Source organism: Nothoprocta perdicaria, unplaced genomic scaffold, assembly GCF_003342845.1.
Source record: "Nothoprocta perdicaria isolate Ctin4 unplaced genomic scaffold, notPer1 scaffold_45, whole genome shotgun sequence".
NCBI classification, from domain to species: Eukaryota; Metazoa; Chordata; class Aves; order Tinamiformes; family Tinamidae; genus Nothoprocta; species Nothoprocta perdicaria.
Window position 1 is genome coordinate 477,950 of NW_020455699.1, and position 20,474 is coordinate 498,423.

Genomic DNA, 20,474 nt, shown 5'->3' on the forward strand with positions numbered 1-20,474 from the left:
GAGCAAGTGCCGAGTTCGGCGCCATGTTGTGGCCCGTGAGCAAGCGCCATGCTTAGGCAAGACAATGAACCTATTGTCTTTCTGATAATTAAAGTGACCAAAATGGTGTGAACAGTGATATTGTGTGTCACAAAAGCTTCAGAGTGGTATCAAGTTCCCACTACAGCTGTTACATGGGACTTATGYCATTTCCCTAATTTTGGTCAGGATTTTATCCACTTTTTTGTAGGGTAGAAAAGAAGTTGATTAACTGAATCGTGAGGCTGAGGGAGAAGCAGAAAACATCCTCATGTGGTAGGATGGTGTTGTGGATGGACTGTCCTGTGTGTCTCCACACAAGTATCAAGTGAGGTTGATAGTTGTGGGTCTCTAGGAACAAGCAAAAAAAAAMCACTTTGCTGCAACTTTCAGTGCTTTTCTGTTTTCAGGTACTTAGGTTCACACTACTCTACTATATGTGGTTTTTATATTAYGTTTTCTTACAAAGAACACCTTTTTTTTCCCCTGATATTTAATTGGCATACACTGGCAACTGAAAGTAGGTATCTCAAAGTCCGTTATAATGGTTCTAAATATACTGACCTTCAGAAAACCTTGAAAATCCCAAATGAAGAGGGTAAATGCTTGCTCACAGTCCCACTCTTGATGCACTGTTATGTTTTTAAAATTCTTTTAAAGTCTATTTCTGCATTTCTGAAGTTGCCATGCAAACWAAATAGACCACGCAGAAGATGCAAACTCATTTGAAGTGACAAAGAGTYGTATGGTCAACCCAAACATACTGAACAAAACAATTTTCCATACTCGTCTGTTGCATACGCTCTCTGTGTTGCTTATATATTAAAATAAAGTGGTGGTATTCTTTTTTAACAGGTTTTGCAGTGTTTCTGTCACTTCTACTTCTTGTTCCTTATTAAGACTTCAGAGATACAAACCAGTAGCTCAGTAATTGCTTTCTTGAATCTGCCTTTAATAATTACATTTAGTAAAGCTGTATCGAAAATTAGAAAGGCAGAGACTAATGGAAAACTAGATTTTTCACTGAATTAGAAAGCAAGACAATCCATATATTGACAACATTTCAAGTTGAAACAGATCAGGAAAACTGTTTTGGACTGTCTGTGCAAAGAGGCAAACCCAGGCCTGATGTGCAGTGGCATCTGCATTTTATACAGGCAGAGAAACTATAAGAGATTTCATGTAAATAGGTGTCTTGAGAAGGGATAATACAAAAGTGATTTGGGAGCAAGTCATTTGAGGTTTTTTTGGGCAGGGGACTTTTTTCGTACCATTAACAGAAAGTCTAGGAAGTACAACTTTTCACCAATTAAAAGTACTGTGAGATGGGAGGGAGAGGAAAGAGGAAACATGTTTGCATTTCTTATTTTAGACTGAGCCATAATCTGCAGAAGAATGTTTGTCAAGGCTGTTACCACAGCTCTGTGAGCTGCTCYGCATGAAGTGGGTAGAAGAAAGAAGATATTTGATTGCTGTTCAGTTATTACTGAGAGTCTTCACCAAAGAATTCAGGACATTTCAATACCCTTTTTAAGAATAGCAAAAACATCAAAACTATTTCCAGACTTTTATTCCCNCATCAAAACTATTTCCAGACTTTTATTCCCAATATGTTAACCATTTTAAATGCCTCTTATCACATGCAGGCAATCCTCTTTCTTTCTTTCTTTCTTTCTTTCCTTGTATTGTTATTTTAAGGCAATGTATTCATTAATAATTGGATGCTTGTGCCAGTTGTGGTAGTTTGGAGGAAAAAAAAAGATCTTTAAAATGTGAATAGATCTTACATAGATAACTCCAAATCTGTGTAATATTTATTGGATTTAAAAACTTGTGCTTGCCAAATTTGTATTTTAAAAACAGATTTATTTTCTGTTCCATCGCCATATACTTCCTCTTTTCATGCAGTGCCCAAACCATACTGATAAAGATCATGCAGGTATTTTTGCACCTACTGTAGTGTTTATGGGCTGGGCCTTATTTGAGTTATGCTTTTCATAGACTCTGCCCCTGAGGAAGATTCTTTAGAAAAGCACTCTTAGCTCTTTCGCAGATTTATCAGTTTTCCTCTGCAGTATGCTCGTAGGCATTTAATAACGGTTTGCTTTAAGAGTGCTTTCTTATGCTGCTTTCTGGGAATATTTTCAGAACTGAGACCAACAATTCTTACTTGAGTATTTTCAGTTTGCATCAATATGCCAGCAGTAGAACACAATGATTTTATGATGCCTTGGATCAATTTCAGATAAACACAGAACAGCAATATTTCGCTTATGTTAGTGTATACAGTTCATTCTTTGGATGCTAAATTCAATTTACCTTAAATTSACGGAATCACAGAATGGTTGAGGTTGGAAGGGACCTCCAGAGCTCATCTAGTCCAACCCCCCTGCTCCAGCAGGGACACCCAGAGCACGGGGCACAGGGCGGCATCCAGACAGGTTCGGAAGAGCTCCAGAGAAGGAGACTCCAGAGCTTCCCTGGGCAGCCTGTGCCAGGGCTCTTGTCAGTTTTCTGGATGCTTCATAGAGCATAGGTTGACGCCTTAGAATATGACTGAAAATAGAAGGACRTGGGTCTTCCTTTACTAGAACTTTGCTTTGAATCTTAATTAAACAACAGAGTTTTAATAACATTATATTATTTCCCGGTATTAATAAGGATGTAATGTATGCGTTCATAGTCTGATAGGCATGTTCATTAATAAGCAACTTCTGGTAGCGGTTTAGGAAAACCAATTGTTGCTAGTTAACATCTGAACCTTTGTTAAGATAGTGTGTTAAACTTGGGTGATAACAATGAAGACGACRCAATTATTAGATCTCCACCAATCTGGGAAGTTTCACTCTTGTTTATAAAAGATATTGAGACCGCATGCTAATATTAGCCTCTTTTGGAGTGGAAGTAAGGCATGCATAAGAAAACAGTGCTGGAGCTGGAGAGATTAGGAAGAGCTACAAAGGTGAGACATGCTTAGAATTCTAGTCAGTGGTCAGCTCATGTCTTGAATTACTTTTGAGGAAAGCACTATTGTCTGCAAGTTTAAAAAGATTTTGTGTATTGTGAGTAGTTTACCAAGTGTTTTCTTCCATGCCTAGTAGGAAAGGTAAAGGATTCCTAAGAGGAATAATGTGAAGTCAATGAGAAGATGCAAACTCTCGAGCTCTCCTTCCTCCTGCAAAGTGCTGCAACAGGATGTTCACAGCTAAAACAAACAAAATATTACTGTGGGCAAGGAAGAAAAATCTTGTGATCCTCTAACTGTCTTAAAATAAGGGTGGAAAGAGACTCTTTTCCTCCTGACGTGGGAATACATTTCACACAGACAGTAATTTTGGTGGGCCTGGATCCTTGAAGGTTTCTGGTCAGGGCTCCTACCCAACGCAGCAGCACGAGCACGTTGCGCTCGGTCTTGACGTGCTGCCGYTTGGCTTTCTTCACAGCCCCTCTGGATCTCTCTCTGAGGTGTTTATCTTTCTAATTAGGCTATTAGATAAGCTGCAGTTTGCATTAGATCTTGTGATAGTTGTGTTTTTTAGAAAAATTGAGTGATATCAGCATGCAATAATTTTCCATCAGTTCTTGTAACTGGGCAGAATGAGAGAATGATAGAAAGTATGTATGTGTGGGGAGTCAGTGCAAAGAATTTTTTTGATGTCTGAAAAAAATCTTTCCCGTAGAACCAATAAATTTAGTTCTGCCTATTTTTAGCTGAGATCATACACCTCACTAAAGGCTTTATGATTTTTTTTTTTCAGTATTATTTTGAGTAGAAATATCTGGTCTAGAAATTAGATTATATAGCATGTTGCAGATCTCCATGTTCCTGGTAGGTAGAGCTTTACAAGCTTTTTATTTTGCAGAGTGTCGTAGTGACACATTTCAGGGAAAGATTTTTTTGACACTGAACATATTGGCTGATAGTTATATGAAACAACAACTGTCCAAAGCCTTTCAAGCCCTCAGGTTTTTCTGAAATTATTTTGTAACTATTATTTTGTCATTTAAAATGCAATAATGTACCATACCTCCTCTTACGATTATTAAAATAGTAGCAGTCTTGACTGTCAGAAATATTACATTCACTTTTATAAGGTGCAAGAATTTTACGTGATATTAATGGTCAATATTTTTTAAAGGCATACATCTCAGAAAGCTAATATGTAATATAGAAGAAAAGCAAATAGCATCCTTTTAATTCTATAGCCGTTTTTTATGTATGCATTTTAATGAACTGGGTCATATTATCTTCTGTGAGTTTAAAGGATAATGTGAAACATTTGTTCCAGTTAAAATCCTCTATTGGGTTCGTTGAGTGTTTTTCAGCAACTGCAGTGGTTAAGGAGTTTTGAGAAATACGGCATTTTTCCTTGTAAATACTTCAAGAATGTCTTAAGTATGATAGTACTTGTTGATTTCTTTTTCTATTTATGTCATGTCACTATATCCCAAAGTACTCACTAAAGCAAAATTCTGCCTTTTTTTTTTCCTTTTTCTTGAGACTTTTCTCTCATGAGGCGGAAGAGCAAAGAGATGATTTTCACTGACAAGCTCCTTCCCCAGGTGGAAAAATCAATACCACATTTTGTTGAGAAGCTCTGCTATGTCCTTCTGTACGTCTTTAATAAACTCTGGGAGGAGTTGAGAAATACCAAATCTACATGTAGCACAGCAGTAGCTCCTACAGCAAAGCCGTATCTGATGTTGAATCAGCGAGGGACCGGCACTGGCAGTGCCACTGGGGGAGGTGTTTTCAGGGTATCTTTGGGCTTGTGTGTGTGCACTTTTTATAGACTTTTTTCCTTTTCTTCAGATATTTTAAGTGCTTCTTATTAAAAGGGATTGCATGTTAGAGTGTGCTGGAAATGACAAAATCAGGAAGAGTACCAGTGTTACAGTTTTTCACACCTAGAAAATAGTAGACCTATAGTAGGCACCTATAAAATCGTACACCTATAGTAGGCACCTATAAAACCATACATTTGGGAGAATATGCAACCTGTGTAGTGGTACACACACACACACACACACACGCGYGCGCGCGCRCACACACATACACATATATAGGGGKGTGTGTATATATATATCTGTGCTCTGAGTCCCTTAATTTTGTAAGTTGGCTTTTTAACCTTGGGCTTCTGCATCATGCCTAAGTTTGGATGTTGAAATATTCCTAGGGAAAGGTTGAATTAAATTGTTCAGCATTGTTTGAACTACTTAGATTTTAGGTCTAAAATTTGCAAAGCTCCTGTGGGTTATCATTTGCCTTAATTGTAGGATCTTTCTTAAAACATTATTAGAATGTTAATTAAAAATAGCACATGCACTTGTGAGCTCTAGCAAAACCCAAGGGCAGGAACCAGCTGTGATAGCAGGTAAGGGTTTTCCTTACCAATGAGAAACATGTAGGTGAAAGAAGAGGTAAGGASGGTGAGGGACTACTTGGAATAGTGAGTAGTTGTTTCCTCAGCCTGCTGGCAGTGGAGTGGCAACATACAGGCTTAAGTAAGTTGTATTTTCTCTGCCCTTTTAGTAGGGAAGTGGCACTTTCTGTAAACGTGTACGAGAATCAACTTTCACTGTAGTAAAGTTAAACTAAGCAAAGTTTACATTCYTTCTGCAGAGGACACTGGAGGAGGCATTCAAGAATACGATGTTTGTAAGAAAAGAATATTTGAAGAAGTTGTTTGGGGCAATGTTTTATGTAGATAGAAACAACAGAAGCTTTTTATATTCTTTACAAAAAGCAAGAACTAGAAAAAATGAAGAGGTTTGGTTAAATTTGACATAGGAAAGTATAATTTTCGTGAAGTGAGCAATGGGACAAAAAGAAGATTGGAAGTATGAAAACCCAAGAGGAAATGATATGTAATATTATCTGTCCTTTTTTTTTTTTCTGTATAGTATATTTGAATTTGTTTATCATAATTTAGGATTTTAAGTGTTTGTGTGTAAAGATATCTGGGGCTGATGCAAGTTTAAAGTTTTCTGCTGGTCTAAAACAGTAYTTCTTTTACACCCTAAAGCTAGGGCATGAAAGCTAGGACTTAGACTGAAATTTTGGCATCTAAAAACAGGAAGGTGGATATTGCTTTCTCAAAATGCACAGTGTTTAGGAATCTTAGAGCTTTTATTACTGAAGTGTCTCAGCCCTGTGTGTTTGTRTGTGTGTTTTCTCTGCAGTCTCCACATGACTCAGTTTTCAGTTTTATTCCTCCCTGGAGGAAAATGTAGATGGGCATAGATTTTAGAACTGAGAGCGATACTTTTTGAGTCTGACATTTTTGGTTAACATATGAAGAGATTGTTGGGTTGTATTATCTTTCATTCAAGCAGCAGTCAGTTAATGAAACATTTAGTGCTGTTTTTGGTCACATGTTGCTTTCATTTTTCTTGCACTGTGYACACTTTTGTTGGTTTGTTTCCAGCATCAGATTCAATTTGTAACTTAAAATCGCTCAGAATTGTGTTAGATATATAATACTTAATCTGGCTGAATGTATGTATGGGCATGTAATTACTCAATATTTGCCATAGTAACGTCAAGTGATTGAGAGGCCAGTTAAAAATTAGCATAAATTCTCACTGAATCAATTTTAATTGTCCCTGAGATGATAAATATTTAATTGTATGACCAGTGTTCTCTGATAGGTTATTCAATCTTGTATCACGAAATTGCTAATAGGATACTTGAATTCTATACCTTATGCTCAATATTGATTTGTATCAGTATTTCTGCTGCTTTTGAGCGTATGGAATATGTTGACATAACTGATCTGCATGTGGTCTCTTAGAGCAGGTCGGTTGATTGAGTCAAATGTTGCACCCACTTGACCCTGACTGAAGGGCCTTTCCCTCACCTGCTTCCCCACCACTTAATTCCTATGGTTTTAGACTATATAACCCCGAGGAGAGCAAACAAGATTTTTTTTTTTTTTTGGTCTTTTTTTTGCCTGTACTCTTGCCTTGTGCACAAGTCCAAATCTGTACTGGAGCCTAAGTCCCTCTGAACTCGTGCCACAGGTTGTGCAGGTGGTGCTGCAGGCAGTGCCCCAACTAGGCTACTTCCAGCTTGGGAACATCTGCATGTGCTGTGCCATCATTCCAGTTACTCCAGAAGCCTTCCATTAGTCATGGCACGTAAACTGCAAAGGGTAAAAACTTGGGTTTTTATTTTGATCCTGTYCCTGTCATTAATGTCTTGTGTTAAAACCTTGAGGAACAGGACGTAGTATCTTCCTCCTGGCCACACTGTGTTTGCAGAGGATGCTCAGCCCTGTTGTACAGGCATGTGATTTTTTTGTTTCCAAAGGTTTCCATAGGTTTACAAAGGCCAACAAAGCCTGCTTTGAAGGCTCTTACAATGCCTGGCTTTTTTTTTTTCCAACTAGCAATAACAATTGGAAGCAAATTAATACAGATTCTAAACTTACGTGTCTGGTTCCTGGCAAAACAGGATTTCTCTCAGCTAGCTGAGTGCCCTACGGGGCACTTTGCTTTTAGTCGGGAGTTTTGTCTTGCTTTATAGTGTGAGGATTTTTTTATAGACAGCCCAGATTAAACAGAAAAGGATTTTGTGACAAAGGAGAGGGGTCTTTACATTTCATGAAACTTTGAATTGATCAATGTCATATAAATATAATTTTATCACCAGCTTTTTTTTTTTTTTTTTTTCTCCCCTCTGTGAATGTAACCATTAAAGCTTGTTAGGAACTTTCTTCCATAAAAGATCAACATCTTTTTCCTTCAGTTTGGGTTGAGAATGCTAATCAAGAAGCTGACCGCAGTAAAAAGTAGTTTTTAAAAGGATGGCATCTACGCAACAGTTGTTTTCTGTAGGTCTAGTGAAGAAAAAATACCAAAAGTGAGTCTAATCTTGTAGATTCTTTGTTTGGGTACAAATTAGATTTCCATAGTCAGTGTTCCACTGGCAGGGGAGCGGCTTTCTTAGCTTAACAGCCAAGTTGGTTATTTTTCAGGAAGTGGCGAAGAAGTTCCTAGGGGAATTTATGGACCATGTGTTTGGAAGAGATTGGTTTAAAGCGAGCTGGAAAAAATCAGAAGAGCATTTACACTTATGTATCGGCCACTCTCATTCAGCAGTGGTGACAGCGCCACAGAACCTCCCCCCAGAGCCGCCGCCTCCTCTCTAGGAGTTGCTCTCTCACCAGGTTCCAATGCAAGTGATGCATTTACAATCTGCTTCTCTGATCCCGAAGGAATGTGATATATATGTGTCTCACAGGGCATCTCTGGGAAGAAGAACCTAGAATCTTATCCATGCTTTTTGTATGCAGTTCCTAGCAGTACTACTAGGATTTGTGGACAGAGAAGACTGATACTGCAAAAGAAAGCATGGCATAGGGAATATTTGCAGTGTTGTTTTTGTGGTATCTGAGCAGAAGACAAGCTACATGTTAAAAGATACTTGCTATGAAAATGTTACCATTAGGTAGGATACAGTAACCAAAGGTGAGCGTTAGTGAGGAGACAGAGTTTTCTGTAAATGATGTCTGAAAGCTGAATCAAATTATTAAGGAGAAATCTGAATGTAGAACAGCRTTTGCAATAATAACTTGTGCTTATAAATGTTCTGAAGTGTGGTATCTTTTTCAGTAACGGCAGTCCATGGTAGTAACATGGAATTTAACAGAGCAATTCAGTAGAACAATATAGTTGCGTTCTAGGTGTACTTAGGGATAATAGTGGCAGATTTATGTACTACACTCTAAAAATCAGCAAGGCTGTTTCTCCAGGCCAAGTAGTGTCAGTCAGCTGCTTTGTATAGTCTGGAACTATCAGGAATGCATGCTTGGAATTAATGGTGCATTTTCCTGTGGTGACCTTTTTCTTTCATGGACTCTGGACAAAGCAGCATCATAATCGCAGAATGTCGGGTCGTGATTTCCATAGTTAATAATGATAGGTACTCCTTTCCTGCACTCTAACTTAATGAAGCAGATGCTGTCTGTGGCTACCTGAAATGACCTGATTTTAGAAGATGGAAGTTAGTGGAGTGTTTGTGTGAGGAAGAGAGACAGTGTGCAAATCCAGCCCAATTTGGAGGTTGACTTCAGGTAAGATGAGTGTCTTTGGAGTCCTTGTTAGGGAAAACGCAGAGGCCGCACAGAGCTGTGCTGGTTCAGCACTGGCCAAAGGAGCAGCTGGACCCTCCGCTCCCAATACCTGACCCTTCTTCCCTCTTCTGCAGCCCAGAGCTTGCACAGGCACCTCTTTTATAGGGGAGGATATGTGACTATATAAGCTATTTACCTAGGGCAGAGAAGATCTCTAAGGCATTACCTCAAACTGGGCAGTGGGTACGAGACTGGGGGAACTAGAATGAGGGGGGTGGTTGGGCAGGAAAGAAAAAAAGATCCCTTGCAGGCCCAATCTCCGTGTCCCACTGCTGACTGGTTCTGCCCTCATGCTGCTTTGTTCCCACCCTGCGGATGAGTTTTGCTGCCCTACCTCCTCACAAGGATGAAGTCAGAGTAAGTTAATTTGTTTTCTTTTTGGGGATCGCATGATTAGGTTTTATCAAAGTTGCTGTGAAGTTTGAGTTGGCTCTGAATGCCACCCTCACCCCAGCTGCGACTCTGGAGGGCCTTGTGAAGCATGGAGCATTGCCACGATGTGTTCAAGCCCCTGAGATACCACGWTGTTGCTGAACCTGCTTGCAGCTGTGTGCTAGAACAGGCATTCAGGTACTCCTCCTGTCTGAGGACTCTGTTCTTCCCCTGGATCTGGAGGATGAAAACAGGTTTAAAGCCACCTTTTGATCTTTACCATATGCTRTGGTCTTGTTCTAGTCATAGCACAACTGAGACAGAAAATGTGCCTTTGTCTGAACAATAATGAAACACTAAACATGTGGAAATCCTATTAGTGTTTCAAGGACCGGAGCTGTCATTTCATTTGTTCTGGAATTCCTTTGATATGGCTGTGACAAAGGTTTAAGGTTGAGTTTCTTGACACTTGAATGCATTAGCTATTCTTCAGTCAAAAGTCTGTCAAGTACACGGAGGCACCTAAAGGGATATATTTATTTCTGTAAGCAATATATTAAATAGTATTGGTAAGCTTGGTCTTAAGAGAGGAAAGCACAAAAATAGAGTGCTGTGGGTTTTTCTTTCCTGGTGAGTGTTAGTCAAATATATCTGGTTTTTGTAAGCTGCTCTTTTTCTGCCTCTGTTTTTTGTATCTTCTCATTCTCAGCAAGACTGCTACAAGCCTCTCTCTATAAATTTTCAGAAATGTATGTACTTTGTAATTCATTTTCTGTATATAAATATACACAATCTGATAGTATTAATTTGCCGTAATTAATAAAGCTGTGCAGTTAATGGAATTTCCATGAGTGAATATAAAAGAATCATCTGTGTTTTTCTCTTGTAACAGATAATCAGGCTGAAAAGTAGGTCTTCTTTTTATTTAGTCTTCTTCCTTACCCCTGGCCATGTTTATTATTCTTGCTGCCTTTTTTTTTCAACTGATAAAATTTAAACCASAATATTTATCTGGCTAATTATCAGATATAAGATAACTACTTAAGTCTGAGCATTTCGTATTTGTATCATATGGAGCAAGGCAGTGTGAAAGTGATTCAACATAGTTCTTTCTATGTATGTTGGCATATAAGTAAGCAGGAATAGTTGTTTGTCTTATTTGATCCCATTTCCTTCCACTTAGATTTTCTGTCTTGGAAATTCACGGTGATACCTACCAATTATTTCTTTTTATTTAATACGTTTTAGTTACTATGTTGTACCATTCAAGTGCTGCGGTTTATGCAGCCAAAAAAAACAAAACAAAAAAAACACAAGACTTTTTCCCCTTGATAAAAGTGAAAAGGAACAATTCACTTAATGGTCTGATAACAATCAAGAATCAATAAATATAAGAGAATTTCAAAACTAGGCATATGCACTGCCAGTAAGATATAAAGAGATTTTTTTTTGTGGTATTTGCATATGTTCAACGTCTTTGAAATAAAGCACAGAGGAAGAAAAGGGGCTCACACACACATATTTAATAATAAAAAAGGAAAGCTTTGAAATCTTTCWTTTAAAAACAACTGAAAAATTCTTCTTAGAGTTTTTCGTGTGTTTTTGATGGTTAGGGTTTGGAGTATGAATTCCATAATTTTGTTAGGAAAAAGATCAACATTATTTCACCTGATTTCTGATGCCAGGATGTTTGTCCCATGCATCAGGCATGTGTGTTAARCTCCTTTGGAAGAATTCTTTAAATCAACAGTGATCCTCTGTCACTGTGCAAACACCCCTGGTTAAGTGCTGTTCTAGTACAAGGAAAGGTGAGTCACAGTTCCAGAGTGCCTGTAAAGGGAACTTTCCCACTGGTGGTGCATGTGTATCTGAGATACTTTCTGTCCTGGTCAAGATGAAGTGCAAATCTTTCAGTGAAGTATGATTTCTGGTATTTCAGTGACTCTGGGAAAAGTATTTTGTGTGCTCTGTTCGGTGACTGATTGTTGCCTTTTTCATTAAACTAACTGCCACTTACAGAGAGTCATATGTCTTTTCAGAGTTATCTGTTTGCAGAACATGAACATTTTTACAAGAAAAGTAATTTCCTTGCAGTATAACATTTTTTTCCATAGCTCTTCCTTCTTTATTTTGGCACTTTTACCAATTTCCTTGCATTGTTTCTCTGTCAGGGCCTGCAATTGCTCACTTAAATTTGTGCGATATGTGTGAGATTTGTGTGTAGCTATTTTGAATTGATGAAGGAGAGTTTCTCCTTTATGCCAAGGTATCTTTCTGTCTTTCCCACCCACACGGCCCTGTTCTTGTGGTGAAATGGTGATGCATAAACTCACTTTTGTGCCTTCAGGCTGCTTTGTGGATTGTAAGCTGGTAAACAGGGAGGAGGTGACATTCATTCAGCTGTGCCAAGTTCATCTATCAATGTGAAGCTCATAGGCACATATGGGCTGTTTCACTTGGCTCTCTTTTCTGAGAGCTATATAGCTCTATATTCTTTTATATAACTTTAGATAAGTTACTTTGCAATTCAGGTGAATGTTTAATTGAAAGATTTGACAGATTGTCTGGTTAGTGCATTTATCACACACTCTTTAAATTTCAGAAAAATGGGCACCACTCTGTGTGGATTAGAAAATCGGATGAAGTCGTTTTCAGCTCTGCTTCATGTGTGGCTGGTTCTCAATGCGGCCTTGCAGGTGCCGGCCACTGATGAGGTGGGAGCGCTGCAGCGGGGCGGCTGCCGAGGCGGGAGCGCTGCAGCGGGGTGGCTGCCGAGGCGGGAGCGCTGCAGCGGGGCTGCGGGCAGGCGGGAGCGCTGCAGCGGGGCGGCTGCCGAGGCAGGAGTGCTGCAGCGGGGCTGCGGGCAGGCGGGAGYGCTGCAGCGGGGCGGCTGCGGAGGCGGGAGCGCTGCAGCGGGGTGGCTGCCGAGGCAGGAGCGCTGCAGCGGGGCTGCGGGCAGGCGGGAGCGCTGCAGCGGGGCTGCAGCGGGGCGGCTGAGGAGGGTGTGGGCAGGTGGCAGGTGCCACAGGTGGACAAGCGCAGGAACACGGGAGCGTAGCCAGCCGGCACGTCCTGTGGGAAGGGAGCCCTGCGCCTAAGCAGGCCCTGCCGGCTGCCCGCGCCCCTGGGCAGAGCCCATTTGCAGTCGGAGCGCCCAGCGGACCACGGTGCCTGGGAAAACACCCCGCTTGGCCTGCCCGGCTGCGAGCAGCAGGTGCCTGGGGCAGACAGAGCATCAGGCTAACTCAGAACCATCACTGCACCTTTCCCAGGACCACTCGAACACAGCCAAGTGTGTCCCTGTGTGAGCAGGGGGGTTGGACTAGATGATCTCTAGAGGTCCCTTCCAACCTTAAGGGTTCAGCAGTTCTATGACTCAGGCGTATAGCGAACCTGACCAGCCTCATACCCAGCTCTCAGGCTGTCTTCAGTTTTGTCTTTAATGCTCCTTTAGTGCTACATGTTTCCTGTGTGATTGAGAGTGTTCTGATCCTCGTGGAGCCTTTGGACAAGGCAGTATTTTCATGCAGTACATAGGCTRTAAGATGTATATAGTGTTTTTCCCTCGTATAATTAGAATGTTAGGCCTCAACTCCAAAAGTAAATCTATGTTGATTTCCTCCCAGCTGCTTCCCTTCTCCTTTGCATGAGGTCTTGTTTACAGGCCTGAAACTATACAATATTTCTAAGCATGTCCTGGCACTTTTGCAAGTGTAATTCATTTCTGGAGAGAAATTGTTTAATAGCCAATAGCTGTTCTCCCAAAATAGTCTAAATAGATAAGGGGGGGAGAGAATCAATACACCCAAATAAGGTCATCTGCTCTCAGTGATTAGGACATAGAAATAGTCCTTTACAAAGCAGCAGAGTGTAGCACAAGTTATTTTGATGGATTGCAAAGATCCAAACTAATTTCGGTAATATAAACATTGGTGCGAGATGACTGTGGTCCCATCCATGCCATGTTGGAACAAAAGTAGATGCATTTCAGTCTGGATTAAATAAAAGGCTGTCTGTTTCTAATATGGTTTGGCTAGCCAGGAAGAACCGTAGCATTTTTGACCTATGTTTAAAAGCAGGTTCTAGTGGACAATCAAAAGCGTTTATTCAAATGCTCTCTGTATGTTTGCTCTGATCAATGCTAGCTGGGCGTATTGTGACAGAAACCCCTTTTTTCTGCATTCAGGCATAAAGGCTGTTTGCAAACTTATTTTAAAGGACTTTTGATATGGCCTTAGACTTGAATATTGATGTAATCATCTGTCCTGAGCATGGTTCCTCATCATCCTGCAAATAATTATTTGCAGTGCCTGCAGAGTGAACCAGGAAACAAAGGATCTCCTGGACAGACCAGGCTCCTTTTTTTGTATTGCTCCTCTGCTGCTCTTGTCTTCACTTAATAGACTATATTTTCTTGAGTACTTCAAAATATTTCTCATCACTTGCCCTCAGCGCTGACCCTGTGACCTAGGAATCAAGCAAATGTCATGTTAGTGACTACTAATTAGTGAATCTGGCGAGCTGCTTCTCCTGGCCTTTCAACCTTCCACAGCAGCAGCTCGAGCTGTCACATGTATCATACAAAGAAAACAAGCCTTTGCCGTGGTGGGTTTTTTGTCCGAGAAAGAAAGTGGTAGCACAGGCTTGGTTTGACTGCAGATGAATATGCACATTGAGTGGAAGTCAACCTGCCATGCAAATTTTGCATTTCTTTTCTTTTTTTTTCCCATGTACAAAACATACCGGTTTGTTTATCAGAGAGTTGCTGAATGTGTGTATATTTGTTGGCATGTACTGTTGCAGGAGACAAAAAGAACATCTCCTTATATCTTTTCCCTCTTTTCTTTTTGTTCTTACATTTTTTTTTCCAATTTTTGAAAGGGAATGTTTTAATTTTCACATTTTAATATACTGTAAACAGTCTAACTTTTTTGTGTGTTTGCTGAACAAACTTGCTAATGTCATGCAGCCATAGTGATTGATCCCTTGATTGTAGCTATAGTACTCCTTGATTGCCTCTTGAGTCGTCATGATATTTTGGGGGGGGACCAACCATTGTGATTAAAGGGGTAAGATGCAGTTCAGTCTCAACCATGTGACAGAATTGTTTGAGCAAAGAAGGTTAATCTCCTTTTTATTGTTTGCAATTTTATAGGTCTTTAAAATAGAGGTGCTAATGAGTGGAAGAAAGCATTTTGTTGAGAAGAGGTATAGTGAATTCCATGCTCTTCATAAAAAGGTAATTATCTTTTTCTTCAGTAGATGTAGATTTGTTTTAATTTAGTTGATACCTTTTCTCTCACTTGAAATTGTTGCCTATCTTATATATGTCTTGTGTTTGAGGCATTCTCAGAAGACTTAACAACTTCTTTGGGCCCTTGGAAGGGACTGTGGAATTCTCAGAGGTTTYTTACTGCCATTTTCATATATTGTTTATATATTGTATTCTTAAATTGCTTGCCTGTGGCAATTTTTTTTCTTTTTGAAATCATGAAATAAGGCTCATCAACTAGCAAATATTGTTTTAGTTTTTATCTAGTTAGGCAAATAGTCAGTTAGCTGTGAACATTTGTGTTGCTAACCCACCAACTATGCTAACTGGTATAGAGATAGAAGCGGGAAATATGAGAGATGATGCAGACCTACTCATTCCTCTGCTCTTTATAGATGAATGGGATATAAAATAGCCGTTCAGTGTATGCACACATTTCTCTTATTAAAGGACACAAACTGCTTTCAAAATTGGATAGCTACTAGCTGTTCTTTAAATTGTTTTGTTGAGTGTTAAAGTATATTTTCTCCCGTGGGCTGTACTGGATGTGGCTTTTACAGCTGTGCACCCATGGGGCAAGTTTTACATCTCTCTTGCCTTATAGGGGCCCATTAATGTGACTGAGACTTGTGAAGAAGCAGCAGTTTCCCAAGCGTGGGCCGGGAGGAAGAGGCCCTGGTCAGCTGTCCTTGCCTAGGAGCAGGGCTCGTGTGCGCAGCTTGCCTCGTGCTGAGGAAAAGCCGTGTCCTCCAAAGGCACCTGGGAAAGGCTTTGCACCTGCGGGTGCAGGGGCAGTTTTGCTGGTGGTCTTGGAGACATTCAGAGGGATGGCTTCATGCAGGCGGCAAGGAAGGTGATGCTGTCAGCTCGCATGGCACAGCAGCACAGGGATGTGCAAACACGGCAGCAAAAGGCGGTTCACATAGCCGCAACTGTGCGTTGGGCCATTAGAAATTCAGAGAGGAAGAACGTTTAGCCTTGCTGCACAGTCGTTCGTGTCTGCATGTATTTCTCAAGTTTTGCTAGCCCCCAATGTGATATGAACTGCCACGTTTTAATATGCATTTTCTTGTTTGCTGTTTAATTCAGGTCTCTCTTAGTTATTTCCCCCTTGTGTTTATATTGAATACAATACTTCATTAGCAATAWTGCCATATTCAGTGTTACCACCACCTGGTTACCCACCAGCACATTATGTGCATGTTCTACTCTATGTGTGAGAGCTGYCCTGTACTTGAAAATAAAGCAGGCAAGTAGAGATTACCAGTGCAAATAAATTAGGAAACACTAAGAGAGGAGAATCTCAATTTATGTGACTCAAATCTACACAAGTATACTGTTTTCTCTAGTTGTTGTCTGTTTTCACTGTATTTTTTTGGAATTGCAGAATTTAGTTCTTGTCTGTCTCTCATTTTATGCTTCACTTACATGTTCCCCTCACTACTCCACACAGATGTTGTGAGGGACTGCAGTCTTACTCAAAGCTTCGTCTCCTTCACTCTTTTGCAATAGTTCCTCTCTTTAAAGAGAGAGATTTCTCCTTAGAACATCAGGAGAACTGTAAATGATGGCCCTTTCCTCTCTCCTCATAAATAGCAGCAAAATAAACAAACCTGAAAAATAGAAATTCTGTCAGGATATTCTTTACAGCACTGTTCAGTCTGTTATATCTTACTCCTCATCTGCTTGTTAGCTGTTTAAAATACTCTCTGGACTTGGCTAACTTTTTTGTGCTCGTTTTCTGGACCRATGCAAAGCACCCAGCATATTTTGGCACAGCATATTTCATTACTTCATGTTGTTTTTAGTTGTAGTAAAATTTTCAGTAAACACAGTGGTTGAACAGCTCCTGCTCTGAGATTGTTTTATTGCTTTCAGAGTTGCAAAAATACAAGAAAAAGTCAGCTACAGTAATATGCTAGGCCATTTCACTTTTTTTTTTTTAATTTTTCTCCTCTTTGTTTTCTGATAGAAGTGGAAAATCTCAAAGCTCTACTAAGAAAGTACGTTTATCTTGTCTACAGTGACATAATGTGGATTCAAACAGTTTTTACTGAAGAACAATGTTTTAAACTTGTATCTCACTCATACAAACAGTTGTGGCACATCATGTGGCACAATATACACTGATCTCAATATAGCAAATGTGCTTTCAGCATTGTAGCAGAGCATTTTATTCTCTGTCCTTCTTCTCCCACGCAATTTACTGTGCAAGTTTCACTGTAGAGAGCTGTGAATGCATGGAAGATATCTTTAAATTTACGGAGTATTCAATGTGTATTTAGGGTTGGAGATGTCCAAGTGAGTAGTAAAAGTAAAGCCTTTGTGGGGAGCAAAATTATTACAAAACTGCAATAGAGGCRAGAGGAGAGGTGGTACCTTTTGCCTGATAAGAACGTAGTACACGGGATTTATATACAGGAAGAACTCAATTGCTCATATAGAGTAARAGATTATTCATTCATCAGAATACTAATTAATGATCTGATGTATTTTAAAAAAGAGTTTTCGAAAAGAAGGCGTCTCTGCTGTCTTTTGTCTGTGTTCCAGATGAATGAAAAAGTTACATCCCATTTCCTCAACAGTTCAGCTATAATGAATGTAATGAAAAAGGTCTATTTTTTTTTTTTTTTTTCAGGCCTGGTATGATAAATTGGGAATACAAGGAAAGCATCTGCTGCTGTGGGTTTTGCCTTGTAGATTGCATAGGCCCTTGTATTTTGGCCGGTTATGAAGGGCCAGGTAGAGTTTTCAGGTTCTGCACACTTCACATTACAGTACAGTTTTCAATTCTGTACCTTTTCTTTTCTGTTTGTTATTTTCATTCAGGCAGATCTATAGTAGTAAAACCCTTTCTGTCTTAAAACAGACAGAAATTTAACTGTGACAAACAAATACAGAAAAACAGAAATGCAACTGTGACAAAAATACAACTCTCTGTGTGTGTGTGTGTGTATATATATATATATTTATATTATTTCTTCTATTTGAATTTTAAAGTACTGGTATTTCTTTTTTAGTACCAGAATGTTAGAAGCTGACAATGTTATGGCAACTGCAGTAAAATCTGCAAAAATACTAAGTTTTACATGCTTGTTTGCATTTTTTGTAGTTTCAAAACAATTATTGTATGCTGTAAATTGTATTGACTTTTTACACTTGGACAAATAGTTTTTTAATCAATTACTTGAGCAATCTTTTAAACTTGAGGAAAAAAGAYAAAACAATATTTCAGTTAGGCATTAGCTTGCTGTTACAAGCAAGAAGATATTAGGGACAATTATCGTTCTCAGATAAGTAAGCTTTTCATGAGCTGTGTACAATGTGGTGCAACATATAACTAACACAGGGAGATTTAGATTTGCATCATATCCTTCATTATTATAATCATTATGCATAATTTATTGTTGGATTATGATAACCTTAAGAAAATGTGCTTATCACCCATTCTTTGTGCATCTCTATTGCATGGACATTACAGCTATGCACAATACGTTCGCTTTTGCGTTTTAGCCTTGTTTATTGCCTTTAAATCACAGGGTCACAAACTGAAAACAGGTTGTTAATCATCAGCTGAAGTGTCAGCCGCAAAGTATTTGTCTTGTAAGCAGTTAAGCCTTAGTGGAAACTTGTGTTGTTTTGGATTTCTCTCTCTTCATCTGGAGCAATTTGTTACTCATCTGCAAGCACTGTCATGGTTAGCAACAGCTGTGGTTGTAACTTCTTCAACATTCCTGATAAATTTAGAGATTTAGAGGAAAAAAAAAGTTTTTTTTGTATTTCAACTTTTAGATCAGTTACTAAAAGCACATGCTTGGGATTTGTTTTTTCCATTTCATGTTTAATTGTAGTGTAGCATGGTTAAGAAATAAGGAAGTTGAAAAATGTTTCCAGAGCAATTGAAGTTTCCTTGTTGGAGCTTCGTTACTTGTGACTGTGGAGACATTGATATGTTGGCGCTGCTTTTTCCTATAGTGACATCTCAGCAAGCTCAAAGATGAAATGTAAATTCTCAGTCTCCCATGGGTATGTGTGTCAAAGTCAATTTTGAGTTTCTTTTCTTGCATTCCTTGCCTTGCGTTTACTCAGAGGCAATATCCAAAAGAAAGACTGTCTAATGTCACCTCCTATTAAAATTCAATGGAGTCAGTTCCAGTTATTTTTTTCTCTTTARTTTTGAAGATGTTGTTAATATTTATTGGTTTTGAAAACATATTTTGCTCTAGAAAGAGGATTGTTAGTGTTGTCAGAATGTATGTTTATGTGGGTTTGTGTAGACACGTGTATGCACATACACACATATTTCCTTATATGGCTATAAAAGTTTTTCCTGTGGGAATCTTCAGAGGAACAGTTGTAGAGTTTCTGGAAATATATTCAGGAGCAATCTAGCTATTTCTCTGCATAAACTATTAAACATAACTGTCAGTTTCTTGCTGCAGCTTAGGGAGGAGACGTCTTTTGCTCTCTTGGTGACCAGCTCTCTAGAAAACCATTAGCTCTCTGCTCTCAACTTCTCCCAGCTGTTTGTAAATGTTGAACGTGGATTGAGAGGTTTCTGAGTGGTGCTTTGTCGCTGTCCTTAGCAAGGCCGTGGGCCTTCAGAGCTGGGCATGTGAAGACCAGGGCCTTCAGAGGTGGGCATCGAGTCCCTCTCCCTTGTGTTCTGGATGCTCCTTCCTTCTCAGCTGCTTCTCATCGTAGCTTTGATGAGAAAGGCATGAGCCGCCGTGAGCCACCGTGYCGCAGCCTGGGCCTCTTCCTGGGCTTCAGCTTCATGCTTTACTGGAGTCATGCGGAGTCTGAGGTTGTTGCAGCTCTGCTTCGGTTCACACTCACTCTCCTCTGTGGCCTGGGGTCCTTGTTCTCAGTATTTTCACCTATCTGATGCAGTTTTGTTGTAAAATTTCCAAGATGTTGTCAGTAGGGTTCCTTTTAAATGAGAAGTGCAACTGAGTGGGAGAATTTTTTGTCTTCTGCCTGTGCGAAGAGATATTGTGAAGTCTGTTGCTTRTTTCACTGAGTTTGATGGTGAGTAACATGACTACAGTACTGTTATCTTTTATGTGCAGTTATTTTACCTGTTCTTTCTCATTGTGGCCATAAATATGTTTAGCAGGTTGTCTGGGCTTCTTTCTGTCTGTCTGTAGCTCAAGAAGTTCATAAGAACGCCAGAGATCCCTTCGAAACACGTGAGGAACTGGGTCCCAAAGGTCCTGGAGCAGCGACGGCAAGGTCTGGAGTTGTACTTGCAGGTGAGTCTGTCCTTTTGTTGGTGTGGCAATAAAAAATAAGTCTGTTTTCAGACTGGTAATATCCAAAGCGCACTGAAGATACTGTAGGTATTAGATGGGTCTTACACTGATGAGCACTTCTAAGTGTGGGAAATGAGTTAGATACTTAAGCAGAAATGATCATTTCTGTTCACCTAAGAAGCACTCAACTGCTGGGAAAAGTGACTATTTCTATTTTGTTTCTGGTTCTGCCGTTGGCTGTAGTTCAGCTTTGGAGGACCTGMTAGTACCTCATTTTCCAGTGCCTGAAATGGGGAGAATAATTATTACTTTTTTTTTTTTATAAATGACTGTACCAGTGAAAAGTGTTGCAGAAAAGGAATAAGGCAGCTTTATTAATGCTTGCTTTTTAAAGGGAAGAATCAGCTCAAAAAGTTCTCA

The 20,474-nt window shown here is 39.6% G+C and overlaps 1 protein-coding gene across 1 annotated transcript in view; it reads left to right on the top strand.

The window, feature by feature from the left end:
- SNX24 (sorting nexin 24) overlaps positions 1 to 20,474 on the top strand; it is a gene marked incomplete at its 5' end in the record, with an annotated part of 71,015 nt that overhangs the window by 15,555 nt on the left and 34,986 nt on the right. Inside the window, 2 exon segments of the mRNA XM_026046579.1 lie at positions 14,683 to 14,766; positions 19,950 to 20,054. Of these exon segments, the coding sequence (XP_025902364.1) occupies positions 14,683 to 14,766; positions 19,950 to 20,054 (189 nt within the window).